The following is a 13,253-nucleotide window of genomic DNA, read 5'->3' on the forward strand; positions in this document are numbered from 1 at the left end:
AGTAGCTAGCTAGTTAGATAGATAGACAGACAGACAGACAGACAGACAGGCAGGCAGGCAGACAGACAGACAGAGTAGATAAACAAATAGATAGAGTTGATAGGTAGAGTCTATAGACAGATAGACAGACAGATAGATATACAGACAGACATACAGACAGAGTAGACAGACAGATAGATAGACAGGTAGGTAGGTAGGTAGGTAGCTAGCTAGTTAGATAGATAGACAGACAGACAGACAGACAGGCAGGCAGGCAGACAGACAGACAGAGTAGATAAACAAATAGATAGAGTTGATAGGTAGAGTCTATAGACAGACAAATTAGATAGACTAGGTAGGTAGGTAGACAGATTAGATAGACTAGGTAGGTAGGTAGACAGATTAGATAGACTAGGTAGGTAGGTAGACAGATTAGATCGACTAGGTACGTAGGTAGACAGATTAGATAGACTAGGTAGGTAGGTAGACAGATTAGATAGACTAGGTAGACAGATTAGATAGACTAGGTAGATTAGATAGACTAGGTAGATTAGATAGACTAGGCAGATTAGATAGACTAGGGAGATAGATAGACTAGGTAGACTAGGTAGACTAGGTAGACTAGACAGACAGACAGACCGACCGACCGACCGACCGACCGACCGACCAACCGATAGATAGATAGACAGACAGAGACAATAGATAGAGTTGATAGATAGAGTCAATAGTCAGAAAGACAGAGTAGATAGAAAGATAGATAGATAGACAGGTAGGAAGACAGACAGACAGAGATACAATAGACAGAGTCGATAGATGAAGTCAACAGATTGAGTCAATAGACAGACAAACAGACAGAGTGGATAGACAGATAGATAGACAGGTAGCTAGATAGACAGAAAGACAGATAGATAGACAGGTATGTAGACAAACAGAGATACGACAAACAGAGTCGACAGATAAAGTCAATAGATCGAGTCGATAGACAGACAAACATACAGAGTAGATAGACAGACAGATAGACAGACAGACAGACAGACAGACAGACAGATAGATAGATAGATAGATAGATAGACAGACAGACAGACAGATAGATAGACAGGTAGGTAGATAGATAGACAGACAGACAGACAGGTATGTAGACAGACAGAGATACGACAAACAGAGTCGACAGATTAAGTCAATAGATCGAGTCGATAGACAAATAAACAGACAGAGTAGATAGACAGATAGATAGACAGATAGGTAGACAGACAGACAGACAGGCTAGCTATCTAGCTAGATAGATAGACAAACAGACAGACAAACAGACAGGCAGACATGCAGACAGACAGACGGAGTAGATAGACAAATAGATAGAGTTGATAGGTAGTCTATAGACAGACAGACAGACAGACAGACAGACAGAAAGACATACAGACAGAAAGACAGACAGGCAGGAAGGCAGACAGACAGACACACCGACAGACACACAAACAGACAGACAGACAGAGTAGATAGACAAATAGATAGAGTTGATAGGTAGAGTCTATAGACAGACAGACAGACAGACAGACAGACAGACAGAGAGAGAGAGAGATACTGTAGATGGAAGGATGACGGATGGATGGATCCTCAGGATTTCTTTCAATTACTTGATCCCTATCACCTCTGTCATCTTCTTTCATCCAGTTTATCATGAAGGTGGCATCTTGTCACCTACTTTCAACATTGAGCTTTTGAGAGGAAAACATGCTGTTTTGTGACAGTTTGCAAGACTTTGCGTCTAATAATAATCTCCTCTGGTCTGTGTTTGACCCATATATCCAGCCGGCTGACGTCACGGTTGCATCCAGTCCAGCATCGGCCTGTCATCTAGTCGTACATATCGTGCCCTGACGGCAGGTTGGCGTGCAGTCCTCGTCACATCGGTCGGTACTGAACGTCCAATTGCACTCAGACGCACACGTGTGCACATGGCAAACGTCTGAGGTCAAGCGGTTTGTTACGTGACCTCTAAAGCTCAGCACATGCAGCAAGAATTGAAATGCTAACATAAAAAAATTGTTCATAGTGCCCTCCCCCCAAAAAACACCAGTGGTCCTTTGGTTTTACTTGATCAGTGCATTAAACCTATTGGGTCCATCTCAAACACTTATCTGCTTACAGTATATGACTAAATTTCTGAAACCAGCCGGTATCGATCATTCATAGGAATCGAGTATTGGTATCGGCAGAAATTGTGTATCCGTGCATCTCTAACCAAAACCATTTATTACTCATATCATCTGTTTTAAGAATAACTCATATGTAGTTCAGGTGACACTGGATGCCAAAAGGGCAAAAGTGCCAGCCACCCACGTTTTTCTGATGGGCAAAATGACAGAGATGCTGAGGGTTGGATGTAAGCATATCAAAAGAACGGAAAGCCGAAGCGGCCAGCCTGCAGGGAGTTGGGAAAGAAGAGGCATTAGTCACAATCTGAATGAAAGAAGAAACGCAATGGCTTCTGACAATAACGCCATCGCGCACGCATACCTTTCAAGCCCGCCCCTTTCGTGCCATCTTTCACTTTAATGGGCAGATTCATCCAACAGTACCTCTCGACCCCCTCTTGCCTTAAACTCAGGACACTTTAAATAGCAAGCCGACCCCCTGCTTTTCCCATACCTGCTTTTCACCTCTCTTCTCCTCGCAGAATGACCAGGAGCCTGAAGCAAGGTATTTCTGATTAAAGATGACAGTTAAACTCTTCATCTCTGTCTTGATCTGTGGTTTTATGCTTGGACAACTCATGATTTCTCTAACCTTCTTCTATTTCCATCTTTCTCTCCCCGGGTTTGTGACTCACGGCAGTGGCCGCACTGCTTGTGGCACTGCTATGCCTGGATCCTCACGGGCACGGGGGCTTCTCCGCACCCATCTGCATGCATGGGCCAGCAGGATGTCACGTCCCGTCTCTGGCAGATCTCTTCGACAGGGTCATTCAGCACTCGGCCAGAATGCACAGCCTCTCAAATGATCTGCACTCAGAGTTTGTAAGTCACATTTGTGTGAACCTTTTGTTTCGAGGCAGTTGTAAATGGTACATGCAGTTGAAAGTGATGTGTTTGGTGAGTTGCAGATGCTGGGGGGCTGAATTATGTTTAAACCTTGAGATGCAAGTGTGCATTTTTAATGTAATAAACATGTATCATTCTTGTTTAAAAAAATGCATGTGACCCTGTCTGTGAAATCCAGGTTAAAATCTCATAATCTAGGTATAAAAACATGATCTTACTCAGACATAGCAAGGTTATATTTATAGACCAAGGGTCTTCAACCTTTTTGTGAGCAGGGGCTACCACAATTGACAAAATAATCTGAAAGTCAACTTTTTTATATATAGTTTTAATCAAAACTTTTTCCTTTACTTACTGTTTTATCATTGTTTAAAATGTTAATATAAAAATATGTCATAAATAAATATTAAAATGGCTATTAATATAGAATGTGCTTTGGCTGGCAACTCACAGACTCTGTGCGGGCAAACTGGTGCCTGCGGGCACCATGTTGGAACCACTGTTATAAACTATTCTTTACATTATAAAGGATGATTTTTTTGTAAAATAATAAATCACAAAAATGACATAAGCTGGGTTTTCACAGGAAGGGTCACGTATTGCAATAAAATAATATTAATCATTATTAAATAATAATAAATATATCTCAAAAGTGAGCAAAGTCAACAGAGATATTATAATACCTAAAATACCTTCTTGTTTTGACTCATTGAACACCCCTGTTTCTTTTTGACTATTTTAACCCTTTAACTGGTGTAGCCCTTTTTGAGTGGGGGTGAAAAGGAGATGAACACCTTCAAATTAATATTACTCTGGCATTTTTTTTTAGGTCTAGAAGCTTTTGGTCTTGTTTTAAAGAAGACAATTAGACAATTAAACGTTTTTTTTAAAGTATCTGGAGGTGAATATATATATATATATATATATATATATATATATATATATATATATATATATATATATATATATATATATATATATATATATATATATATATATATATTTATAGCAGTTTACCTTGATTTGTAATAAATAAAAAAATGCAATACAGTATAATTTTTAATACGTAAGATTATCAAAAAACTGAGGTTTGTGTTGATTTGCTTGTGAGGTTTGCTGCTCTTGTCACAAATTAATAAATTACAGTTACTGCATTATTAATACTGATAAAAGGTTTTTAAATATAAAAACTACATTCTTAAACCTTTCCAACAATATATAGTTTGTCGTGATAGATAAACCTTTACATGAAAAATATTGAAGTAAACTTAGGTGCCCTGCTCAAGGGACAGCGCCAGTTAATGGGTTAAGTTTGTACTAAAATATTAGACATTATTTTGGTTTTGTTGTTGTGTTTTCTGACTTATTTTATGTTGTTATTTTTTTTCCTGATTTGTTATGTTGTCGTTGGATTCATCTTTGTGTTTTTTGACTTGGCTCTTTTATTTGTCTTCGTGTTTTTAATTTGTTGTTTTGATTTTGTTTTGGACTTCTCTGCCACCATACATTTTAACAACCATTACACTAAAATACATAATAAATATAGATTTTTTTACTTTGTTCTCTAATATATTTTTGGGAATTTTTTTGCTAACATCTCATCATCTTCTGTATTCTTTATTTTCTTTAAAGGAACAGTATTTCCTGCCCAGCAAAAACCATATAGGAAAGATCTACCGTAAATGTCACACCGCTAACATACTAACTCCGAACGGAAAAGAAAACGCACAAAAACTTGCAGTGAGTTCCACAAATCAACCCTTTTCTTTTTGTTCATACAGTCTGTTTTGTCTCTGAGGTACCTGTGCGGTGCACACCTCGTCTGTCATTGATTGTTATTAATGTACCGTGTTCGCCGAAGCCCCTGTTGTCTCATAACTTGTGCCCTTGAGCCAGGCACTTCCCTGAGGAAGTGTACTGTCAATTACAGCAGTCACATCCACTAAATTTAATAACCAAGCAACCAGCAACACCCCAAAGCCTATTTGCTGTGTTGCATTTGCAAGGCAAAAGACATGAGCGAGGCTTTAAAAAATGTAAAGCTTACTTTAAGTAACTCTGTATAAATGTGTCTGCATAAATGTTAGAAATGCCCCAATACTGTTTATGCATGGATCTTCTAAGCCACGTACCTCTTGTGTCTTAGCGTGAAGAGTTGACGGAGGTGATTCTGAAATTGCTGATGGCCTGGAGGGACCCTTTGTTCCAGTTACACCAAAGCATGGCTCACCAACAAGATTTCAACAGCTTCAGCAGCAACAAAGCCCTGGAGATGGGTGACATGGCTCACGAGCTGAGGAAAGGAGTGGAGAAAATTGCTGAGAAGGTGCTTGAAATTATTTCTTTAACTTACCTATTTTAACAATCTTATGTTAGAGCAGTAATATTTTGTTTCACTTTGGGTGCTTCTTAGCTTCCAGACATCTATAAAATGTTTTACACTGTTATGCAATATTAAAATTAATACAGCACACCTATGCCATTTTGACTAGTGTCGTAACAACAGTTACATTTTAAGTCTTATGATTACTGTGGTTATTCAATTTGCCGTTAGTTTATAAAAGATGCAGCAAGTGATGGATGAGTGACACAAGATACAACCCCTGGCAAAAAGTATGGAATCATCCCTCTCAGATGATGTTCATTCAAATGTTTAATTGTGTAGAAAAAAAACCAAGTACATATATGCCACAAAACAATTTTTACTCAACAATCCAAACTTCTGGCTGTATAAAACACTTTAAAAAAAAAACAAAGAAAGATAATTATAGTCAATTACAACTGTTTTTACAGATCAAACAGAGGAAAAAAATATGGAATCACACAAATCTGAGGAAAATTATATGGAATCACCAAATAAAAACACTACTAGTACTTAGTTGCACCACCTCTGGCTTTTATAACAGCTTGAATTCTCTGAGGCATGGATTTAACTAATGACAAACAGTATACTTCATCTATCTGTCTCCAGCTTTGTCTTATTGCAGTTGCCAGATCAGCTTTGCAGGTTGGAGCCTTTTCGTGGACCATTTTCTTTAATTTCCACCACAGATTTTCAATTGGATTGAGGTCTGGACTATTTGCAGGCCATGCCATTGACATTATATGTCTTTCCTGTAGGAATGTTTTCACAGATTTTGCCCTATGGCACGATGCATTATCATCCTGAAAAATGATGCTACCATCACCAAACATCCTTTCAATTGATGGAATAAGAAAAGTGTCCAAAATCTCAACATAAACTTGTGCATTTATAGGAGATGTAATGACTGTCATCTCTCCCATTCCTTTACCTGACATACAACCCCATATCATTAATGATTGTGGAAATTTGCATGTTTTCTTCAGGCAGTTGTCTTTATAAATTTCATTGGAACGACACCAAACAAAAGTTCCAGCATCATCACCCTGCCCAATGCAGATTCTTGATTCATCACTGAATATAACTCTCATCCAGTCATCCACAGTCCAAGATTGTCTTTCTTTAGCCCACTGAAACCTTGTTTTTTTCTGTTTAGATGTTAATGATGGTTTTCGTTTGGCTTTTCTGTATGTAAATCCCATTTCTTTTAGGCGATTTCTTACAGTCCGGTCACAGACATTGACTCCACTTTCTGCCCATTTGTTCCTCATTTGTTTTGTTGTGCATTTTCTGTTTTCACAGCATATTGCTTTAAGTTTTCTGTCTTGGCGCTTTGATGTCTTTCTTGGTCTACCAGTACGCTTCCCTTTTACAACCTTTCCATTTGATTTGTACTTGGTCCAGATTTTAGACACAGCTGACTGGGAACAACCAGCATCTTTTGCAACATTCCGTGAAGATTTACCTTCTTTCAGAAGTTTGATAATCCTCTCCTTTGTTTCAACTGACATCTCTCGTGTTGGAGCCATGAGTTATGTCAATCAGCTTGGTTCAACACATCACTAATGTGTGCAAGCACTCTTTTTTAACTGCAGACTAATTAGCAATTGTAATCAGATACAGGTGTTTGTTTTAGAAATGCAAAGTGCATGCTGATTCCATATAATTTTCCTCAGATTTGTGTGATTCCATGTTTTTTTCCTCTGTTTGATCTGTAAAAACAGTTGTAATTGACTATAGTTATCTTTCTTTGTGTTTTTTTAAAGTGTTTTGTACAGTTAGAAGTTTGGATTGTTGAGTGAAAATTATTTTGTGGCATATATGTACTTGGTTTTTTTTCTACACAATTAAACATTTGAATGAACATCATCTGAGAGGGATGATTCCATACTTTTTGCCAGGGGTTGTACAATTAAAGGGTACCTTGACTATAAAGACTTGTATGCTTCAATACTTTATATTTGCCTTCTACTATCAATATATATATTCCCCGCCATTGCAGAGTTATTTCGTCAATTAAGAGAAAACATTTGCATGAAAAAAAACGTGTTCCTGAGTTTTTATGGTAATCTTTAATACCACGGTTATCCAATAGATGACGCTCTTATCCAATTTATAAAAAGCAAAACATTATTTATTCATTTTACATTCCGTTTATGTGTTGATAATCGTTCTGACTCTGATCTCTAACAAAATTCTTTCACAAAAATGCAATTATTTCTTTTTTTGAAGAACAATATCCATATTTAAGAATTTAAAAGCAGAGAAAAAATATAGAAATAGATTTTTTCCCCATTTTTTTGTTTGTTTGTTTGTTGTTTGAAAGCATAGGTTTTGTTCTTTCATTTGAAATTTGTATGTTTATATATTTTTAGAAGAAAATTTGTGAAAATCACAAAACTGCTGGCAGCAACTTTAAAAAGAAAAAAAGGCTGGCGGGGAATGAGTTAATATCCATTGATAGAAAAAGATTTTATATTTTCATTACTTCAAAAAATCCCATCATGTAAAACTCATATTAAACTGTGGAGCCCACACTGTAAAAATACTTTGCTGCCTTAAAAGTTTTTGTTGAATCAACTCGGATTTACAAGTCATTTATACTTACTATTATATTACTTACTTACTTACTATATTTTATCTTGATGAGTTGTTATAACTACATGTGGGTTGTTATAACATATAAAATTAAGTTGACTTTTCTCAACTATAAGTTGTGACAACTCATCTCTGTTGACATGACTTGTAAATCTGAGTTGATTTAACAAAAAATTTTAAGGCAGCAAAGTATTTTTTACAGTGCACTATTATGTTTTATGTCTTATTATGTTATGTTTTTTTAGTCGGGGTACCCTTTAAGGAAGCACCAGCATCACTATAAAAAATTTGACATTTTTGTCAAAATCAACAAATATTTTTTTTATGTTACTTTAACTTTAAAAATTTAGTTAAACAATTTCAACTTAAATGTTTAAGTTATGTCAACTTTTTAAAGCCAAAAATTTAAAAAGTAGGTTGAATTGACTTCATAAACCAAGTTGTTTTAACTTTGTGCTGCATTTTTTACAGTTGCCAAATACAATGGAGAAATTTATAATAAAAATAATTTACAAAAAGATGTTTACTTTTCAATTGCATAATCGACCAAACAGAATCAATCATTTCACAAATGTTGAAACTGTACGGATATAGTTTGTATAGTTATGTATGTTGTGTCTCTTCTATCTACCAGATGAGAGTGCTAGGAATGCTGGGTAATGCAGTCCCAGCTCTATCTTCACAGGAAGCCTTGGTTCCTGTGTCCGACAGCGGAGAAGCTATGAGCGACTACGAGCTTCTCTACTGCTTTCGTCGTGACTCTAATAAAGTCCAGAATTATCTAAAGATCCTTCAATGCAGGATCGTAACCGAGCATGACTGTTAGCAGAAAAACACAGGCTTTTCATCCGGACAGTGCTGTGGACATAAACTCACTTATCAAGCATGTGTTTGACTCTGTGCCAATTATGACTCTGCCAGATCCTTACAACTAAACTTGAAAGTCATATCCAATAGGACACAGTTTCTAAAGCTTTGCAGTCTATCACTCCAAACCAATTCATTGTAACAATTATCAAAAGAAAGATAATATGCAGGAGAACTGGGCAAAGTTGTGTTTCGCAAACAGAAAAGTCAATTTATCACGCATATTCTGCATATGTACCAAGTGTTTTGCCAATTTTTAAATCATTTTCTTTATAGGCTTTGAATTTTATCAATATAATTTGCAAAGCAAACCTGAATTAGAAAAAAAAACTAAATAGAAATAAAATTGTACATTCATCAGCAGAGAAGTTATGTCTGTATTTATTATAAGTATTTATTAACAAAATAAGATATTTTGATAAATGGTGGTAACCACGCAGTGGACGGTACCCATTTATGTCTGTAGTATTTGTTTTTTCTACTATGAAAGTCAATTGATGCCTTCAACTGTGTGGTTACCACCATTTATCAAAATATCTTATTTCGTATTCAACAGAAGAAAGAAACTCATACACTGTAAAAATTCCTTGTTGCACTTACATGGTTAAACAACTTGAATCATTTTAAGTCATTTTAACTTTTTGACTAGTTAGGAGTTAAAGTTATAATAACCCCATTCAGCTTTATTTGTTATACAAACTCGTAGTCAAGAACCAAGAAGTTTAAATGTAAACATTTTAAAAGTTAATTGGTTGCCTTCAAAAAAGAAATATTAGATGACTTAAAATTATTTTTTTAAATTGGACAAAAAAAATCTAAGTTAATTCAACAATATTAGTACAATTTTAAGTCAACTAATATTGAATGAACTCAAAATGTTTAGTACAATTTTACAATTTTTTTTATTAACTAATAATTTTAAGTTGAATGAACTCAAAATGTTTAGTACAAATTTACAATTTTTTTTTAAGTCAACTTATATTTTTATGTTAAATGAACTGAACATTTTTAGTACAATTTTACCCTTTTTTTAAGTCAACTAATATTTTTTTAAGTTAAATTAACCCAACATTTTTAGTACCATTTTACAATTTTTTTCTCATTTTTTATTTACACAACAATCAACATAAATATTCACATATCAACAACAACAACAACACAGCCTGCATACAGAATGAACTCAAAATTTTAAGGCAACCAGGTAACTTACTTTTTTAAGTTGAACCAACAAACTTGAACTGTCTTAAATAGTATACTTATATACATTTTAATAAACACATTATCCTATACTGCCCTACATGCCTGCTGCAGATGCGTCTAAAGGGTTTATGATAAAAGAGACACTCATGTTTGCCAGATACTCACTTAATCTCACGTGTAATCAAAGTTTAGTGTTAAGTGCAGATCTTGCGAGTATTTTGTGAACGTCTCTTTTATCATTTGCAACAGGCACGTATTTTGACATGACGTATGATGCACATAGGTTCACATGATGCAACAAACACATATTTTGACATTACGAGCAACACACGTGACACTCCAAACATATTTTAATTTGCGCCCCTTGGAAGAGAAGTATACGGCCGCCACTGACCTGATTCCATAATCAGAAATATTTCAGTGGTCGTCTCATTTCACATCAATAAAAAACCTGAACCTGAACAAAAATTTATGCATGATTAATCTGAAATGATCAAATATTACACATCCTTAAAAAATTATAATTTAATGAAATAACCGAATCTAGCATTGTATACTATTCTGAATTGGAGTTTTGTACGACTCGTGCTTTGCCCTCTATTATGATACGACAAGTTACTCCTAACATAGCCGGACATAAAAACCTCCAGTTAAAGTTCACACAGCCTAAAGCCAAAGCTTTCATCTGAACTTTACCATTTTACCAAAAACATGCATCACTGAATCAGGTGCCCTGTCATTTTCAGGTTAAAAAGAAAGCTTGGATTCAAGACAACAGTCTTTAAAAACTGCACTATACCCTCCTCGCTATTCTCACTGTGACGTTATGGTAAGATTGCTGACGTATGTTACAGATGATGTAAGCATGATGTGAAGCGTGTTATTACTACAACAGGTCCTTGTGGCACAGGAGGAACATGCCTAAAGCAGTGACAGTGCATTTGCATCAAATTCAAGCGACTGCTTGTGTCATCGTATTTTAAACAACAAAATAAATAAAAAGTTCTGGACACTGTAGTCTGTCTGAAGTCCAGAAATAGCTGGAGGGTGTCTGCACGTGTAACTGGTACCGTTGTAGGCCTGTGTGTGTGCATTGCATAACAACACATCCACTCCAGCGATAACACACAACTCAAGCATCGACCTCCTGTCACTTTGACTCTGTCATTCAAGGGTCGGTAGGTCAAAAAGCAAAGTGCAATCTGACTTTAAGAGTGTGGCTAACCAGAACCAAATCTGATAGACATTATTCGATTTTTTGTTTGTTTGTAATGACACAAATCAAATTTGTGCATAGCATGCATAGTCTATGGCACACAAACCCCTCTATTGACAAATCAGTTGTGTGTTTACTAAAAATGTATGTGCACTACAGTACATATTCCCTATATACACTATGTGTTAGTGTTTAATACGACAATTTTTTTATTATTATTATTATTTTATTAATGCTTTAAAACATTTAACAAAAGAGACAGAATACACAAAAAAAACTCTACAGGAATGAAAATATACAGATTATATATGTAAAGTTTCACAAATAAAATACGATAACAGAAAGATAAATAAGTACGATAAAATAAATAAATAAATAAAAATGTACATATAAAAAAAAGTTAACATAGGAAAACATTATGCATCAGTGGTAATACAGAAAAAGTCGTCATAATATTTCAAAAATCTTTCATTTTTCTTGTTTTTAACCAATTTAAGGGATTTTAGAAATGTTTCAATTTCGATTAGGAAATATGGAAAGTTACGCTGCAGTTTAGAGAATTTTTGTTTGTGAATAAAAATTTTTCCAAATAAAATAAAAAATTAACAATGTAATTATTTGGAATATTAGATGTTCCTTCAAAGTAGCAAATTATTTCTTTTAGCTGGAAGGATTTGGAAGAATCAAGGGCATTGTGCAACATTTACAGATAAATAATTCACTGCATTGACGTCACTTTTCCACGTGACCATGCACGCCAGACGAGCACGCCCTGTTGAGTGGCAAACGTTCATTAGTTACATTTTCCAAGCATCTGTGCTTTATTAGGGTGTTTGTCTTGGGAAAATGTTTACTTCACTACATTCTAAAGCATAGAATCATACGGTGTATTCTTTTATATTGCATATTAAAATGTATTTAATACCTCATTACATTAAAATTGTATTATTTTACTTGAGTAAAAGTATGTTAATGTACTTAAATATTAAATGTAAAACCAAAACTTAAAAATTAATGACAATATGCTTTGGAATTTCCCAAAGAAAAACGTTGATAAAATACAAATACTTGAAAAAAATATACTTTTAAGTAGAAAGTAAAACCTCTGGTTGATAGTGACGCTAGCAACTTGTCAACCCACCTGTGGTCTGTGGACGTTGGAATGATGAACGACCAATTTACTTTTCCTTTCGGTGTTTTTTGGCAGTCTGTAAAACGATAGCTCCGAATTCTTGTTAAATCTGTTAGAACAGTCTATCGCACAACAGCTTCCAATTTAGACCCGTTTTCCCCATGTTTTCACTGATTTCACACTGTACACAAATGCTGCCGCTCTTTTCCAGTGGGCATAACCGCAGTCACTTTCGCCGAATGTGACGTCACGTGCATACCCTCTATCACATGTGGCGATATCTCAAATAGTCATTACGGATACTTAATCCAATTTACTGCAAACATGTCTTTTGAATAGTCTAATGAAATACTGTTTGATGTTAAAATCATTGCAAGACAAGTTGACCACAATGCATTTTAATATACAGTAGGCTGGCAAATGTGGTATACAGGTGGTCATATAATAGTATACAGTTGACTACACAACTCAGCCCTTCTTAAAATCCTCCACAGGATGGCAGTGCATCTCAATGATCGCAGTGTGTAAATGTATGTTTGATGCAGTAATAATGAGCGATTGCTTGAGGGCGCTGTTGAGCCACATTCAGCTTACTGTGAATAATGTTCGCTTTTTGTACAGAGAACACTACCAGAGTTAAGGATCACAACACAAGCAATAATAAACAGAGAACTGGAGAAGAAAACAAACCAGACGTGAGTATGAAACAGGATACAAACTACAGATTCTTCACTAAAAACCCTGAACCAATACCATGACGTTTACTCATAGAAAGCACAAACCAATCATTCCTTATAGGAAATAATTTTTATTTTTTATTTTTATTAATTATTTGTTATAAGGATATGTTTTACAGCCTAA

General features: G+C 35.2%; 1 protein-coding gene across 2 annotated transcripts; it reads left to right on the forward strand.

Annotated features, from left to right (window-relative positions):
* Positions 1-2,539: 2,539 nt before the first annotated feature.
* Positions 2,540-9,109, forward strand: prl2 (prolactin 2). Of its 2 annotated transcripts, XM_065290115.1 has the most exons (5): positions 2,540-2,676; positions 2,812-2,993; positions 4,650-4,757; positions 5,164-5,343; positions 8,612-9,109. In XM_065290115.1, exons 1-5 carry the CDS (start codon positions 2,655-2,657, stop codon positions 8,801-8,803), a joined length of 684 nt encoding a protein of 227 aa, XP_065146187.1. In that variant the 5' UTR covers positions 2,540-2,654; the 3' UTR covers positions 8,804-9,109. The 2 variants fall into 2 exon arrangements, with proteins under 2 accessions (XP_065146187.1, XP_065146188.1); XM_065290116.1 differs by lacking the exon at positions 4,650-4,757.
* The last annotated feature ends 4,144 nt before the right edge of the window (positions 9,110-13,253 follow it).

This window comes from Paramisgurnus dabryanus, chromosome 1 (genome assembly GCF_030506205.2).
Source record: "Paramisgurnus dabryanus chromosome 1, PD_genome_1.1, whole genome shotgun sequence".
Classification (NCBI taxonomy): domain Eukaryota; kingdom Metazoa; phylum Chordata; class Actinopteri; order Cypriniformes; family Cobitidae; genus Paramisgurnus; species Paramisgurnus dabryanus.